Source organism: Camelus ferus, chromosome 1 (genome assembly GCF_009834535.1).
Source record: "Camelus ferus isolate YT-003-E chromosome 1, BCGSAC_Cfer_1.0, whole genome shotgun sequence".
NCBI classification, from domain to species: Eukaryota; Metazoa; Chordata; class Mammalia; order Artiodactyla; family Camelidae; genus Camelus; species Camelus ferus.
In genome coordinates, this window is record NC_045696.1 from 120056670 (window position 1) to 120074953 (window position 18284).

General features: G+C 40.1%; 1 protein-coding gene across 3 annotated transcripts in view; it reads right to left on the bottom strand.

Annotated features, from left to right (window-relative positions):
- The window catches only part of CAPN7 (calpain 7), a 46518-nt gene that overhangs the window by 19308 nt on the left and 8926 nt on the right, over positions 1–18284 (bottom strand). For all 3 annotated transcript variants that reach the window (XR_004323331.1, XM_032489166.1, XM_032489157.1), the window contains exons 4-12: positions 17838–17905; positions 15652–15852; positions 13469–13555; positions 9445–9571; positions 8331–8416; positions 7005–7098; positions 5430–5576; positions 4108–4214; positions 3237–3357 (exon numbers count right to left, since the gene is read on the bottom strand). Coding sequence is in view for 2 of the 3 variants with exons in the window: in XM_032489166.1 (XP_032345057.1) it covers positions 3237–3357; positions 4108–4214; positions 5430–5576; positions 7005–7098; positions 8331–8416; positions 9445–9571; positions 13469–13555; positions 15652–15852; positions 17838–17905 (1038 nt within the window). In the remaining variant the exon portion in view is untranslated. The remainder of the gene's footprint in view (positions 1–3236; positions 3358–4107; positions 4215–5429; positions 5577–7004; positions 7099–8330; positions 8417–9444; positions 9572–13468; positions 13556–15651; positions 15853–17837; positions 17906–18284) is intronic.

Sequence of the window (18284 nt, forward strand, 5' to 3'; positions counted from 1 at the left end):
ATAATTAGTTGTACTTCTATACACTAACAATGAACTATCAGAAAGAGAAATTAAGAAAACAATTTCATTTACAACTGCATCAAAAATAATAAAATACCTAAGAATAAATCTAACCAAAGAGGTGAAAGATTTGTACTCTGATGAAAGAAACCGATACAAGACAATACAAACAAATGGAAATATGTATCCTATTCATGGACTGGAAGAATCAATCTTGTTAAAATGACCATATTACCCAAGGCAAGCTATAGATTCACTGTAATCCCTATCAAAATACCAATGACATTTTAACAGAATTAGAACAAATAATTCTAAAATTTGTATGGAGACACAAAGATCCCGAATAGCCAAAACAATCTAGAGAAAGAATAAAGTTACAGGCTTTAACCAAACTAAAAACTAAACTACAAAGCTACAGTAATCAAGATGGTATGGCATTGAATAAAAACAGATACGTAGCTCAATGGAACAGAACAGAGCCCAGAAACGAATCTACACTTATATGGTCAACTAATCTATGACAAAGGAACCAAAAATATAGTGTGGAAAAGACAATGTCTTCAATAAATGGTATTAGGAAAACTGGATAGCTACAAGCAAATAAAGGGAACTGGACCATTAACTTCTACCATATACAAAAATACACTAAAAATGGATTAAAGACTTAAATATAAGTCCTGAAAGCATAACTCCCAGAAGACCTAGGCAGTATGCTTTCTGACATCAGCCTTAGCAATATTTTTTTGTACTTGTCTCCTCAGGCAAGGGAAACAAAAGGAAAAATAAACTAATGGGACTACATCAAACAATAAGGCTTTGCAAGGCAAAGGAAGCTATCAACAAAATGAAAAGGCTGCCTTCTGAATGAGAGAAGATATCTGCAAACAGTAAATTTGATAGGGGATTAATATCCAAAATATACAAAGAACTCAACATAAAAAACTCAATTAAAAAATGGTCAAAGGACCTGAATATAGATTTTTCCCCCAGAGGTGATATAGAGATGGCCAACACACACACGGGAAGATGCTCAACATGACTGATCAGGGAAGTGGCAAATCACAACCTCAATGAAATACACTTTACTCTTGTCAGAACGGCTATGGCAAAACAGACAACAAATAACAAGTGTCGGCAAGGATGAGGAGAAAAGGGAGTCCCTGTGCACTTCTGGAGATGCCTCAAAAAATTCAAAATAGAACTGCCATATGATCAAGCAATTTCAATTCTGGGTATTTATCCAAAGAAAACAAAACACTAATTCAAATAGATATATGCGCAGCAATGTTCAGTGCAGCATTATTTACAATACTCAAGATATGGATGCAACCTATGTGCCCACTGACAGATGACTAGATAAAGAAATTTGGTGTTTATATATATGTGCAATAACATGTCAGCCATAAAAAAGACTGAAATCTTGCCATCTGTGACCACATGGATGAACCTAGAGGGTATTATGCTAAGTGAGATGTTAGAGAAAGACAAATGTAACATACCTGATTTACATGTGGAATCTAAAAAACAAAACAAACAAACATAGCAAAACAAACACAGACTCACAGGTACAGAGAACAGACCGGTGGTCCCACGGGGGGATGGGTGAGGGGATGAGGGAAACATGACGGAGACGAAGAGGCACAAACTTCCACTTACAAAATGAGTGAGTCACAAGGGTGAAATGCTCAGCCCCGGGAATACGGTCAGTGATGCTGTAGTAACTTTGCAGGGTGGCAGACGGCAACCAGACTGACCATGCTGATTTTTGGTAACACAGAAATATGGAGTCACTATGCTGTACACCTGGAACTAATGTGGTGCTGCAGGTCTGTTATACTTCAAGTCAAAAAACAAAAATGGGAAAAAAAAGCCTCCATTGTTATAGAAAAGTTAACATGTGGAATTGATATTGTATGAATAACGCTACTGATGTTTAACTGAAAAGGCTGTTACTTGAAATTCTTACTTTACTGGAATCCACAATTTTTTAATGTTTTGTTTTCAAGTCAAATCACAGGTACGCATTTTTCTCTTAAACATGTCATTTTTCCAGTTTCCCCTGAACAATCAGAAAAATAGTCTTATTACTCAAAGTAAATGATATAATCTTTACAGAAATTTCCCTCAAATTCCAGCTTGCTTTCATATTGCCTGTTTCATTACCTAACTTTAAATCTCCTGCCAGTACCCCAACACTGCTCACCCGTCCATGAACACCCAGCTCACAGCAGCTTCTGACAATAAAGTTATTACTAAATAAGAGCAACTGTTACCCACAATGTTTTAGCTGGTGTTGGTGGCAAATTACATTTCTAAAACACACTCAAACCCCCAGCTTACGTAATTTCACATACATTTTTCTACTGTTGCTTTATGTAGTCAATTCTCATGCCACTTTAAAAGGATGGGACAGTTCTATACCCCGTGGTTGGGGGTGTAACAACAGTGGCCGACTCAAAGCATCGAGAGTGTAAATGTTTAAATGTCGCAGCAGGTCCCTACTGCCTTTGTAAGTCATATAATTCTGTGAGCTAGGGAAGAAAAACCTGTCTCATTAATACACAGTATACCCTGTTATTGCTGACTGATCACCACTCTCTCTAAGTTTAAGCAGGAGGAACTGGAACACACTGCTAGCTAAGCTTCCCGGTAACCAGACAGCTTAGGTACTGCACCGTCAGGGGAAGAGAGTCTTCCCTTAACAATCTTTGTATTTTCTAACCCAGAGGGCAGATCCATTCTTCAGTTAAAAATAGCTAATTAACAACATGAGAAGTAATGAAGTCAACTGTTCTGATACCTGAACTCAGAGAAGGGTCTGAAAGAGGTCTCACACGTCCAAACCCACCAGCAAGGTTCTCATCCACTGTCCTCTGACTTTTTGTCCTTGCACAGAAGTTACTGAATGTTGATTGTGCTCCAGAGACTAAACTGTGCCTGACCCCAGCGCCATCACACAGCCCAGAACCCGAGGGCTATGCATGCCCCTCAACCCTGCAGGATACAATGTTTCTGTTCTGTCATCAGTATCTGTGCTGTCTTTACACTTCCCATCTTTTCATTTCATAATTTCCAATGGCAGCAGTCAAGCTGTTTAATGTAACAGGGGAAATGACTTTGAAACATGGCCTAGACCTCAATTTGTCAGTATTTAGAAGTCTCATAGATCGCTTGGAATCCTTGCAACATCTTATTAGCAGACAAGAAAAACGAGAGAAACACACTTAAGGCCAAACCTTGAACTCTCTAATATCCAGCACAGCATACGCGTGTGTGGGCACCAGGCCCCACTTCTCGCCCTCCGCTTCAGTCATCACGCCAGTGGACGCCGTGATGAGGACGTCCCCTTTGTGAAACCTGGAACGGACCCAACAGACAGGTCACCGAAGGAAAACACGTCTGTAATTACAGATCACAGCACTTTTCCTTTACTCATGGCCTACTTGGAAATTTCCCCAAATTTGAAGTCTTTCCTAAAACAGGCTAAGCCCAACACCCTCCAAAGAACTTTCAATAAGAAGCACATTTCTATTTTACAGCATAACAGAAAAACGGTCACATTTCCTTTTTTCCGCTCCCAGTTTTAGACAACTTAATTCTCAGGTAGAAACCTATCGATGAAAAAAACAAATGCTAAATTTTCAAATGATTTACAAGTAAAAATGAAGGTGTGCAGTAGCCAATGTACTTCTCCCAAAGCCACGTCATTCTGTTGATCAGTGCACTGTGTTTTGGGCGTCAGCACTGAGTGTGCACCACCGTACAGACGGCTCTCCGCCCTCCCGGGGGGCGTCCACTTAAGGCCTCCACTTCACCTTCTCACACCCTTCTCTGCCCACCTTCCCTCAAGCTGTTAAGTACTCAGGAAGTGCGAGGCAGTTTTTCCATGTTACATACTCCAGATTCAATGTTTTAGATTATCTACAGTCTGGATTCACTGTAACCATCAGCGAGGATGACAGAGGGCTGGCTGTGCGTAAAGTCAAGTCTACCTGAAAACCACAATTTCCCTAATGACTGAAGGTGACAGCTTTTGCAATATCCATTCTAAGTAAGGCATGAGGTTCTTAAGTAATCTCTTTCAGCACGAAAGAGAGAGAAGTTTACCTTTGATAAAGCATCCGGAAGGAACTGTCCTTACTGAACGCCTGGCTGTCTGAGTGCATGGCAATCCGCTCTGGAATCCACCCGGTGAGGGCATGAAGGTCGATGTTCTGCAGCATAAAACAGGGCAGGCAGGCTGTTTTCAAGCTCTTACGTACATCCCCGGGGCAGCTATTAAATCTCACTGATTTGATACGATGATTTTGACAGGAATAAGTCAGGAGGTAGTAAGTTGTTTTCTACCAGTAGTACATTTCTTATTTAACTCAAACACCTACCTAGATTTAAGCACAAGATTGTCTTTTCCTTAAAATCTTTGCTGCTTTTCCTGAATACAACAGAACTGTTTTACTGATAAATATGATGAAAACTCAAAACATTTAACAGAAAAAAACGCTTTATGATGATCATCATTAACCATTTACTGAGTTTTTACTATATGACAGTCATTTTTCTAATATTTTATATTATTCTCATTCCTTCTCTAAGCTGCACTGGCTAAATGAACAGGCAATGGATTAGAAAGCTAAACTAGAAATACCTGAAGGACAGAGCCACTGAACATGGAGGCTAGGTGGAAATGTTGACATCCTCTTACCTTTAACCATGACCTACACATTCTTTGACTAGCATCTAGGAACCAGGAGAATGAAGGAGGCCAGGTCGTGGGCAAGGATACTAACCCAGGATATGAATGTGGGTGATGTGCATGTTACTTCATTTAATCTTTACAGTTCTTGAGAGGTGGGTGTTATCCTCATATTACAGACAAAGAGGCTAACAAAGGTCAAATATCTTTTCTCAAGCTACAGGCTAATTAACATTACAATTCAAAGTCACGCTAACCTGACTAACCTCTGGCATAACCCCACCAGTTTACCTGATACAACTACAGGACACTGGCACATACCTCGATTTTACAGGTTAAGTTGTGTTAAGGTTAGGAAAAATTAACAAAAACCTCCTTGAACCTGAATTTACAAATCAAAACAAAACAAAATAAAACAAAACATAAGGATGACAATATGACACATCCCTTTGACCTGAAGAGGCTTCTCTGGAAAGGTACACTGTATTTAACTGGTCAGCGTTAACAGCAGACACACACACTCTCAGGCTTTCCTGAGTAACAAATCTACACAATGCGCTAATAACCTTACAAAAGAAAACACACACTCCCAGAACAAGGTGACTGACCAGCACTTTCCATGGGTTGATCTTTTCTTTTCATTTAAACCAAATACATCATCTATAATCTTTCAAATTTAAAACAGCCCTAGGAGGCAGCATGAGTCTGTGTCTGGACCGTCTTGTCTATTACTTACTGAGTTGGATCCCGGGAAATCATATCCTCCCATGACCTTCATGTACGCTTTCTCTATGAGAGAAACCCACAGTTCACTTTTGTTGTTAGAATAAGAACAGAGGAGTTCTCCCTTATGATCAACAGGTAACTGGTCATCAATTATCACCTGGAGAAAGAGAACATTCATTTCCTTAGGTGGTAAACCCACACACCTTTCATACTGATAAAAGGCATGACACACTCATTATTGAGCTACTGACAGGTTCCTATTTCTAGAATCTGATCAACTATAAAGTGTCTTATCATGTCTTAATTAAGTTGAAAAGTTAATGTCCCTGTCAGGTGATAACTTCGCGCCAACTGGTTACATGTTATGGATCTACCAGCAAAATTATCACGGATTTCAGAAATGTACGTTATATTTAAAATAATTACAAAAGGGCCTCACTATTAAGGTAAACAACAATATTAACCTGCAAAAGACATGCTATGTTCAGTTGTAAAATACTATGGCTAAAAAATATATTTAAATAATATAGAAATACAGAAGTAATCACCACAAGGATAGTTTCTAATTCATATTATAGAGCTATCTGGGAAATAAGGTAAGAATTTCGATCCAATATTAATAGAAGAACTAAGCAACTGCATTTTAAAAGATTCTTTAAAGAAGAGGTTATTTAAAGATTATGGTTCATGAAAACCATTCTCAATAATTTTGTCTAGTTTCTAAGAAGTCAGCTAGAGCAGGGTTCTGAAAGGGTGTTCTCAGCCAACAGCAGCATCTTCATCACCTAGAAATCTGCTGGATACGTGAATTCCAGCCCCATCAGACCCACTACACTCTGGTGTTGGGGCCCAGCAATCTGTCTTCACAAGTCCTGCAGGTGATTCTGTGCAGACTGAAGTGTGACTGTTACTGACCTACAGAGCAACAACTCAGCTTCTCACCCCGGAATACTAGGGGATCTCGTCTAAATGCATATTCTGATTCAGCAGGTCCAGGACGAGGCCTAAAACTGTGGGAGTCTAACAAATTCCCAGGTGACGCTGATGTGAATCCATGGACCTCCATGAGCTGACCGGATCTAGGGAATTCTAACGACACAAGGCCCTTACGACATGGTTCAGAATCCTTGAAGAAATTAAAGGAGTGCAATTTCAAACTATGTGTGTATTTCACAAAGGAAAACAGAACATTAAAGGTGTCTTACATCTCAACTTAAGACTACACACCTAAATTGTTCTGACCTACCAGGCTTGGTTTGTCTGAAATCCTTTTAATCAAAAAGGTAATTAACAACCATGAGATTAAAATTAATTTTACGCATTAACAAGCATGAGCCCAATGTTACTTCTTGGAACTTTCTGTAAGTTTTCCCAAAACTCATTTTTAAAAAGACTTTATATTTGTCATGCTTTTTTATTTTTAATTATTAACACACAATGTTACTGGTAGTGATATGTATAGTATCACAGACTCAAAATCAACTAACCTGACTTTTTAAATGTTTACACAAATAACATTTTTCTTACTGATTCCACTCAGGATTCGAAGGTGGGAGGAGGGTTGGAGTGGGGATACATGACTCACCTTTCTAGGGACCCCATTGAGGTGCAGTTTCACCATATACTTTCCACATGGGTTGTACTCTGGCTCCCCGTCCTTATTCTGAGGGTAAATTATGCTTTTGTAAGGAAAAGAAATATTGAAATACCAACATTAGTATTCGATATAAGCTACCATGCAGAATACTGTATTTTATTTAGACATATGCTATTGTCAATTTTATAAAAATAAACATAAGAATATTTTCTACAATAGGCCTGTAAAAGAAAAAGAATTTCATCCTACTTGAAGTGCTTTTTCAATATAAATAAATGAAGAGTATCTTATGAGATCATCCAGCAGGGCATAAATTTCACAGTATTCTGAAAAGTGCTCAGTTTTCCATTATATACTCTGATAAACCTTCTATTAAGTGGATGTATTTTAAGCCACTTAAAATACTCTACTATTTGCCCCAAGACCAATTTCTTCTCTAAAGAGAAGACCGTTTCAATTAACCACAACTAAGGTGACTAACTCTGACAAAGCACAAAATTATCCAGTAAGAGACTTGTAGAAACGGTCAGTATCAATTTTCTTCCCAAACTGCATATTATTTACTTACATGGTCTGTTTATCCAAGATGGCAAAGAGCTTGAAACTAAGGTCTGTATCTAACTCACCTCTGTACTTTCAGGACTTAACACACAAAACCACTCAAGAAAAGCTGTACAAAAAGATTATGCAGCTTCATTTTACAATGAACAATTTTAAGCTAATAAAACTTATAAAATTGAAAGAGAAAGTATTTCAGTAACACTTCAGTATATTCTAAATGAGTTCTAGCCAAAAGAAATGTTACTTTATATCACGTATGTAATGTTTTACATTAAATTTTTTATTTAACCCAATATATCCAAAATATTAAATTTCAACATGTAATAAATACAAAAACGTGAGATATTTTCTAATAGTTCATTTGTGCTAAGTTTTCAAAATCTGATGTGTTTTATACCTACAGCCTATCTGAACTCAGACTAGCCCACTTCACGTGTTCAATATCCACACGTGGCTAGTGGCTACCACACGGGACAGTGCAATTACAAATATCACAGGATTTTAATTTGGCCAATTTCATTTATCTCAAAACATAATTTATTTCATATATATTCTCTTAACTACACACGCTTATGTTCTTAGACTACCTTAGCAAATCTTCCCGTGTTCACAAATCATCTTAACATGCAAGGGCCATATTCTCCTAAGTGATATGCCCTCTTCACCTTCTGCGCAGATAAAGCCTAAGTTTTTAATCTCTAGTTAAGAGAAAATCACATGAAAAGGGCTAAAGGGACAAATACAAAATTTTACCTGGTAATCAACTTCTTGTTAAATCGTCTTTCATACGCTGCACTGATAGCCAGTGATGCCACAAAGGAACAATCTGATACTATTGTCTGTTAACAAGAATTTATTAATATTTTCATTTATTCATGCAATTTCAACATTATTACAATATTTAAGCACTGCACCTAGAGTCTGACTTTTTATACAAAATATCCTGACTACTGCTTGAATAGGAAAATGATAAATAGAAATGCCATACTGCCAACTAACACATATTTTGTTCTACCAAATTCTAGAAAAGACAAAGTATTCCAATGAAGTTAATTTAGAATAATTAAATATGGATGGTGCATTCCTACATGGATAAAAGTATACTGATCTATACTACTTTTAATGACAAAAAATGCTTTTAGAGGCATTTTTTTAAAGTTGGTTTATTATAATATGACCAATTAAAATGAATACACACATCAAAAGATTTTTAAATCATATTATTCCAAGACCATTACTTTTTCTAACCCCTCTACTGTGGTGTGGTTCCTGTACAGTAAACCACACGTATTTCAGACGTACACTTTGATGAATTTTGATAGATGCAGACACCCATGCAACCACCAGCACCACCACAATCAAGACAGCTAACATTTCCATCACTCCCCAAGAGGTGCAATTTTCGATTTCCCAATTTATCCCTTCCCACCCTCTTTAACCTCTAGTAACCATAAAGGACCATTATTTTTATATAACGTGGAAAACATCTGTGACTTCAATGCTGAAATGTAACTAAAGCTGTGATAAAGCCATATAGTTGTCCCACCACTGCAGTGTTTTAAATAAGCCCAATATCCATCTTTTACATCTATTCTCTTATCCGAGGTGAAATTCATATTCCCAACTATCTCATCTGCAAGGACGTACCAACAAAGAGGGTGTATATAAAAACATGTAACTGCTCAAAAGTTATTCATACTTGTATCATCTCAGTATGTCTAAGTCAAAGTGTGCTGAACGAATAATTTTTCCAATTATACTAATGCATCTGAATACATACTAAAAAACCTAAGAAAAAAGTCATCTATATTCAAATTACTTTAAAATGTTGGCTTTTCATATAAAATTACACGAAAGGAATGTTTACCTGCTTTATGCTGAAACTGGACACAGTGTAAATCATGGTAGGATTATTGGTGAGGTCTTCTGGTCGCACCCACTTAGAAAATGTAGCTTTTTGTTTGGGTGATAACGGTAGCTTGCCCCATCTATCACTGAGGTGATAATTAATTAAATAATAATAATGATGATAAAATTAATCTCAAAAAATGATTCAAAAGCAAAATTAAATTTCCTAGAGAGTTTTTTCTTTTTTTGGGAAAGTGATCACAGCTACACTATGTAACCCTAAGAACTCTCTGGCCAAATCTGGGTCTTTACCCTTAGTCCTAAATCCAGTCAATCCGATCGTCCTTCTCAATCAGAAAAAAATGTACAGATAACTGAAAACAGCAGAGCAACCTAAACTCACCTGTATCTATTTTAAGAATATACCTCAAAAGGGGGAGGGTATAGCTCAGGGGTAGAGTGTGTGCTTAGCATGCATGAGGTCTTGGGTTCAGTCCCCAGTACCTCTGCTAAAATAAATAAATAAAAATAATAAATAATAAATTAAAAAACCTAATTACCCCCCATCCCCAAAGAACATACTTCAAAAGTTTGATTTAGAAAGGTCATATTCACGAAATTCAGTTTCAGTGAGATGGAGCCCTTAAAGACAACTCAGTGTGGCTCATCCCAAAGGACCAAGGAAGCCACAGGCCTTCGCGCGGGCTCTGCGCCAACTCCCCTGCAAGGCTAAGGACAGAGCACCTAACTGCTGAATGAGGACCGCGTGCCTGGCTTCCCGCAAAAGTATCTCATTGATATTATTCATTTCATCTTCAAAACAAGATAAGATAAGCAGCAGCAGACAGCATATTTGAATCTGGTCTCTGGGGCCATATCCACGATTCTTATCCATCATCCTCTACTCACAGTGTGCAGGGAATATACTGTGTAATATTTCTCTAAAGTTGATGTCCAGCACAAGTTTTTTTTTTTTTTTTTTTTTTTTAAATCGGCCTTTTCTCAAAACTCTTCTAAAGCAAGGGCAAAAAATTTGGGGGTTTCAAAAGATTTCTAGGATAATGTAGGGCATATGATACGCAAACTGAAACAAATATAACATTTTTCTAAAGGAACGTTGATAGATACTAGAAGAAAGAGGGTTTTGAGGTCCGGTGTGACCTGAAAGTTCCTGGCTAGAGCACCACTGTTTTTCATTGGAGGACATCTCTAAACCGTGAAAAGACAGAATTTACTGTCAGTGTCTCAGGGATGGCAGCACACAGTGGGTGACACTTCTCAGACTCTTCTGATGACCACCTCACAGGTCTCACAGAACCACCAGTGTTCTGGGCCACATTTTGGTACCTGTGTAGTATCAGGTGCTGACTGCAGACAGCGAGCTGGTGAATTTACAAGGACAGCCATCACAATATTTTGAGGAGAAAAAATAAGGCTGATTCAAATCTACAATCAAATTATTTAGTATTATGAACCTGCCATGTGAACCATAATTGAGTAAATCCAAGACTCCTTAATATATGTTCTCTCAAAAGTCATCATTAAATCACCAAACTCAATCTTTTTTCTTAGAACTTTAAAAATATTTAAAATATTTCACAGATATGTTTATTATTATACACGACCAGAAAAGAAAAGAATTTAATCACTCCATCTTTCTCACCATAAACTGTGAGCCTTTTGCCACCAGTCTGTTGCCTTTGAATTAAAAAATGCTTACTGTTACTTTTTCTTCTGATTATTCTTACTGTAAAATAATCCACAAAAGAAAACAAAAATCTTGGCAATCAGAGTAGTTAATTTTCTATTTATTCTAGATTTTTCTTCAGTTCAGAAAGCATCCACCAAGCACCCACCACCTGCAGACAGCGTGCTCGGCCCTGGGGGCAACGTAACGTGTGTCCTGCCTCAGGGCAGCTCACGGTCCAGGGTGGAGGACCCGCGCAGAGCAAGGATCACACACGTGTAGAATCCCAGCTGTGACAAGTGCTCTGCCTGAATTAAGGGAGCTGGTACAGTACTTCATTTTTCTGTCTCAATCAATATGCTGTAAGCATCTCCCCATTTACTTCATTTTGTGAAAACTTGATTGTTCATGGCTGTACAAAATTCTTCTGTGGACATTCTGTTATATGAGCACTACAAATATGATTTCTCTTACTCTGTTACACAAAGATTGGAACTACAGGTTTATCTCTCTGCTTAGATTTGTGAGGGGGAGGTAATTAGGTTTCTTCATTGATTTCCGCTTGGAGGAGGTACCGGGGATTGAACCTGGGACCTCCTGGGTGCTTACTGTTACTTTTTCTCTACCACTTGAGCTAGGCCCTTCCCCCATCTCTGCTTAGATTTAACCAGTAAGCACATCCTGGAATAACTGGTTCCACACATTCATAATTATAACAATACTGATGAGTATCTTTTATACAAACCTCTGACTACATCTGCAAATATTTTTAGAACTGGTTTCCTGAAGTGAAAAGTAATAGTCGAAGGAGTATAAACATTTTTAATTTGAAACATGCAGCCAAATTACGTAATATAATTTATTATTCAACAAAATAATTACTTTGTAAACAGTTGACCCTTATTACATGGCACTTGCAATGTAACAAGCACCATGAACAAGTGCTTTGTTTTATCAACTCATTTAATCATCACAGTAACACTATGAGGTGGGTTCTATTTGTATTTTAAAATCTGGGACAGATTAAAAAATGTGCACAGCGTCACAGAGGATGTGGCACCGGACAGCTTGGCTCGCGACTCTGGGCCCCCAACGTTAGTGCTGTAACTTCTCCCACGTAAACATGCCTAGATCCTCCTCCCCTCCCCCACCCCCACAGAAATAGCATCACATGGTTGTCTGAGGGGAAAACTTACGCTGACAACTTCTGTCTAACTTCTGCCCACCCACAACAGCAAACGCTACAAATGAAAAAGCAGCTCTTTGCTCTTAGTAGAGCCTTAATATATTCTGTATATAATAAGCATTCGACTCCCTGCTTTCTGATAAATATAACAAGACCATTGCAGAAATTCTGAAAACTGAAAATGCTTTAAAAAGTAAATCACCCAATTTCGCTACTCAGACATAACCACTTGAAACATTCTGATGTCTAACTTTACATCAGTTTTTCATATGTATCTATAAATACATGAAAAAAGTTTTTATCTTTATAAATGTACTACACTGTAAGCGTTTCCCCTATATTTTTCAAAGAATTTTTTAATTTGTTTGTTTTATGAGGGGGAGGAAATTAGGTTTATTTATTTATTTCTATTTGGAGGAGGTACTGGGGATTGAACCCAGGACCTCGCACATGCTAAGCACACACTCTACCACTTGAGCTATACCCGCCCCATCAAAGACTTATTTTTTTATGGGTAGCATGATATTTAAATAATAATATGAACATGATATTATTTAATCACTCCTCTGTTGTTAGACACCAAGTCTGTTTAAATAACTGTTTGCTGTAATGGACATTTTGATAAATGCTCTTATTACATACATCTTTGATCGAATTTTAATTTCCTTAGGATGACTAGAAGCCAGGAGTCCTGAACCAAATGGTATTTTTAAGGTTTCTGACACAGCTGCACTGTCCCAGAAGGCTGTGCTAACACCTTCACAGTTAACTGTTTCTTGAATTGAATCTTCTCGGTAAACAACGATACTGTTATTCCACTCCACCTTCCCAGGAATTCCTCTCCTCTACTGATGTGAATTTCTGCTGTGATCAAAAGCCAATCTAACAAACGTTCACTGACCACTTACTCTGCGCCAGCCGCTGTGCTGGACGCCATGCGCACAATGTTAGGTCAAGGGAGACCACGTGTCCCACCACTAGGGAACGGTCCACAGGCACGCTCGCCACGTCTCCCCGCCTCCTGCCCACAGCCACACCCCTCTACCAATCAAATTTTTCACAGCAAATTTTAATTTCAAGGCTATGAATTTAACTGAACTCAGACTATGGAAGAAATGTTGCCAACTTAGAACAGTCTTGAAAGTAAAAATTGGAATATTGCTTACTTACCAGAAAGGCATTGGATACGCAAAACGTTCCCTCAGATCAATACTCATGAAAGGAACATATTCTATACCATTTATTTTTGATGTTGTCCTATAAAACACAAGGGAAAAACCTCAAGCAAATGTTCAGGTCTACTGTGATTACCAATCTTATTGAAACTCCTTCTAATTTAAATGACAAGATATGATACTGTAATAAAATTAAAATGACAATCTCGTTAATAACTGAACAAAATTTTCACAAAATAGTTGAATACCAGAAAATAACTGATTCAATTCAATTCAATAAGAGTTACTCTTTTAGGACTAACATCCTTCACAGGAGAACAGTCTCAAGACAGGCGACACTCGAGGTACTGGAAGTGTCACCAGGACACAAGGCGAACTGTATCCTAAGCCCGAAGAGAGACAGCAATTGCTTAGTTAGCTGGGGGTTTAAAAAACATGAGGTTTATAATTCTGGGAAATGTGTTCTTTACATTTTCTGGCCATGAGAACAAGGAACAGGTAGGGCACAAAGGAAGGTCACGGTTACTGCCTCCTGACAGAGAAAGCGTGGTCTGCAGCTGCTCTGCACGCTCCTCGTTTTGTGGACGTTTGTCTGCATATGTTAGAAGGCTCTCTCCCTCTCTGCGTCCTTCCCTCTTTTTATTTAGAAGTAGCTGTAGGGTTACTTCACCATTTGGCCTCTAGGGAACACTGTCCAGTGGGGCTGTGACAGAATTCAAGGACAGCTGACGAGGGACACAGGATCGGTGTGAACCTTCATCCTGTGATGATGAGGCCTTTCCCCGCATGCAGGACAACTGTGTTGTCAGCAGGGACACAGAGCTGCCCTGCCGCACGCACTGAGAAACTTCAAACGTGTGCAGAAGGGAGCAAATGGACACTGAGTAGCCAAAGTGCTGGCCTGGGACGCACTTGCCTCTCAGGTCCAAAACCACCGTTTCTGTCCTGCTTTGTGCTGTGTTGGTTCGTGCGTATTTCTCCTGGGCCAAGAGGGCCAGATTGGTAGGAGGAAAATTAAAATCTTCAGCAGGGAAGGAGAGAAAACTGCCTGCAGGTGGCTGCTTAGGAGGAAGGAGCCCTTTCAGTGCAATTTTCGGAGCCTGAACAAGCAACTCTGTGACCCGCGCAGCTCTGAGCAGGTGGGCTCTCCCTTGGAGCCGGGGTGAGAAGCGGCCGCGCTGGCTCAGAGACCCATCCCACGCACAGCAGCCATGCCGGCCGGACGAGCAAGAATTTCCACATCCTTGCTCTGCATTTTGAATTATCCCCTGGGGCTGCTTCCAGACACTGAACTGGCTTCCCAGAGCAGGGGTTGACAAACTTTTTCCGTAAAGGGCCAGATATTATTATTATTAATTTTTTTTTTAATTAATAGACTTTATTTTTTAGAGCAGTTTCAGGTTCACAGCAGAATTGAGCAGAAACTACAGAGAGTTTGCACACAGCCCTCCCCACCCACACGTATATACTCCCCTACCCTCAACATCCCTCACCAGTGTGGCATATTTGGTACAACTGATGAGCCAACACGGGCACATCATTACCAACCAAAGCCCACAGTTCACATGAGGGCTCACTCCTGACGTTGTGCATTCTGTGGGCTTTGACGAATGCGTAATGACACGCAGCCACCATGACAGCGTCACACAGAATCATTTCATTGAAAGGGCCGGATATTAGTTAATTTCTGCTTTGTAATGAGATCTGTGTCACATGTTCTGAGGTTTTCGGTCTTCTTTTTTATAACCCTTCAAAGCAGTGTGAAAAACCACTCAGCCCCTGCGGCTTCCCTTTGCTGACTCCGGCCCGGATGGCCACTTCAAGGTGACAGTTTCCCCACCAGGGCTCCGGTCACCGTGTGGCGGGGACGCTGAGCGGTCTGCCGCTGCTGCCCTGCTCTGCCCCGCAACCTGCATTGTTCAGTCCTGGAGAACACTAGGATGTTCAGAAAAACATACCTCTAGTGGAAATGTGAATACATGTGAATATATGTTAGGACAAATTTGAACTATTTCAAGCTGTGGCTATGTGACAATATAATTTATAATCACATAACGACAGCAAGACACACCATAACAAAGATGTGACTCCGACTCGGCACACCTAATGAGACTCACATCACCTGCACTGATTATGTTCCCGAAATTGTTGACGACAATGAATCATAAACTGAGTTACCTGAGAACTTCAATTTCTTCTGCCGTATACCTCTGTCCCTGGGCGTCACAGGACTGTGGGCTGATAAACGGCTGAGGTCGGTCAAGGAAGGGGTTAGTTCCTAGAGGGAAATGTGCTCTCGTTGGAGGCGGCTTTGGTTTATTATTCGTTGACTTGACTTTGCATAAAGGCTTTGTTAAAGGCTCACTCAGCGCTTCTGCTCTGGAACAGAGAGAGGTACAGGAAACTGTTTCAGTTTTTCTTCTCACATTTTCCAGAAAACAGAATTTACTTCAAGAACCAGTCAAACATCCCTAATGTAGAATTAGTACATAAAATTCTTACATACTAGTCGACAGTCCACGACTTAAGCTACTCCCAAAGGTAAGATGAGTATTTTCGCAAACAATATTCTACTGACAATGTTAACTAAGCACTCAGGGCATGTCAGTTCCTATGCAGGGTAAGGGGGCTACAGGAACGCACAAAACACAACCCCACTCTCAAGGTGCTCCAGTGTCGTGGGGAGAGGAAGGGAGTGTGTCAGAAGTCACAGAAGCTAGGCTGGAAGCACCACAGCGAGAGAAGGCAACGCAGATGACAGTAACTTAATGGTAGGAAGAGAGGGGGAGGTAGGGAACACTTTTCTGAACAGACGTTTGAACTGTGGAGATGTTCCCCCGGAGAGTGAGGAAGGGTTTTGAGCAGAGGGAACAGCATGTACAAGCATGCAAGTGTGACATGGCAGAGTGAGTTCAGGTAATGTCAAAAGAATGGGTGGAGCCCCTGTGAAGCGTGCAAATGAGAGGCAGTGGGCGATGGGGCCAGTGGCAGGACTGGAGCACGGAAGGCCACTCCGGATACTTGGGGAAATCTGACTTTGTTCTGTCAAAGAACTATCAGGCTAAAACACAGACGTTCTTAACCTGAGGTCCATGTATGAGATTTAGGAGTCTGGTGACCACTGAAATTATATGCAAAAAAAAAGTTATGTCCATTTTTCCTGGAGAGCACATCCATTCTTTTGAACAGATCCTCAGAGGAGCTGGTGATTGACCACAGACCTGTGCTCAGGATGCAGAGAGCGCAGGAGGGTTACCCACACAGGTAATGACAGCCATCTACGGTCTGACTGGTGAGAGAAGTCAAAACGGAGAAGCTAACTGTGTGTCAAGTGCCCAAATCTTCCCAAATTTGGAGAAACAAACTAGACATTAGACTATGGTGATGAGTGAAAAGGAGGGGTGATCATTATACCTCAATAAAAAAAGCAGGGCTGGGGAGGTACAGCCACCTAGTCTAGCGTCAGAACAGGACACTTTATTCAGCTGTGCCGTCCCCACCCTTGTCTGCTGTCTGTAACGCTCTGTCAACACGAGAGGTTATACTTCTCTTGTGCAAGGCCGTTCATTCCTCCAACAAATGCCTCGTGGACACAAGCTCTACGTCTGGCCCTCGGCTAGGTGCTTGGGCTAAACAAGGACAAATTTCTCTGCCCTCACAGCGCTTGTATCTGGGGGGTGGGGGGTTGGAAGGGACAGAGACGTTAAAGACAGGTATGACCGACTCCTAAATTTCATACACTTAGGAAGAGATATGGGAAAGAATATTAGAACAGAGGGAGCAGGATGGAAGCACTGGACGAGACTCCATTTTAAACAGAATGGTGCGGGCAGGCTCTCCTGAAAGGGTACCCTTGAGCAAAGGGCTGAGGGAGCCACACGCACGCAGTCTGGGGATGTCTGTGGCTGGCCAGTCTCCATTCCTCCACTTCCAGCAGTGGCTCTGGAAGGCTCTCAGGAAGTTCCCTCTCTGGAAGTCTGATGTGACCCAAGAGAAGTCTTCCATCTCAAATACCACAGTCATTTTTGTTTTACACGTAGCAAAAACTAAACAAAACATCTCTTGACTGATTTGTTGTTTTCGGAGTTTAAAGCAGGAACGAGGACGTGGAGATAAACAAGATGCTCTCTGTTCCCTTACAGAGTTTACCATCTAAGGAGCCAACATGACGTGTGAAAAGAGGCAGGAAAAAAGAGAGGGGCAAACTCTCTCGAAGAAGGCAGACCTGGTTTGGGTCTCAAGTTAACATGAAAATGGAGGTTTGTTACGACAAGGTATACACCACACATTCAGATCAATCTGTCACATTCAGTAACACAGGACACTGTCATCCACAGGTAAGGACCAGAGGGACCAAAACTCACCTATCTAGTGCCTGTCGGGCCAACTGTTTCAGTTTATTTTGCAGAGTTTTATCAGCAGTTTCATAAGACTTAAGAGAAAGAGAGACAGACATCCCACAACGTAATTATTAATTTGCTTGATCCATGATATTTCCGAGAAAAAAACATTTATAGTGCACATTACATTTCTTACACTTCTGAGAGGATAAGCCAAGGCATTTCATTTTCATCCTTGAAGGTCTCATTTAAAATTGTGCTGAAAACCTGTCACTGAGGTAAACTTTAAGACCCCTTAATGTGGACAGGTTGTACCTGGAACCACTGCTGGGCGGTGGAACCTCAGAAGCGAAGTAAGTGAGGAGGACAAGGACAAATGCCATGTGACTTCACTCGTATGTGGATTAAAACACAAAATAAACAAACAAAAGAAGACAAAGTCACAGATACAGAGAACAGATGAGTGGTTAC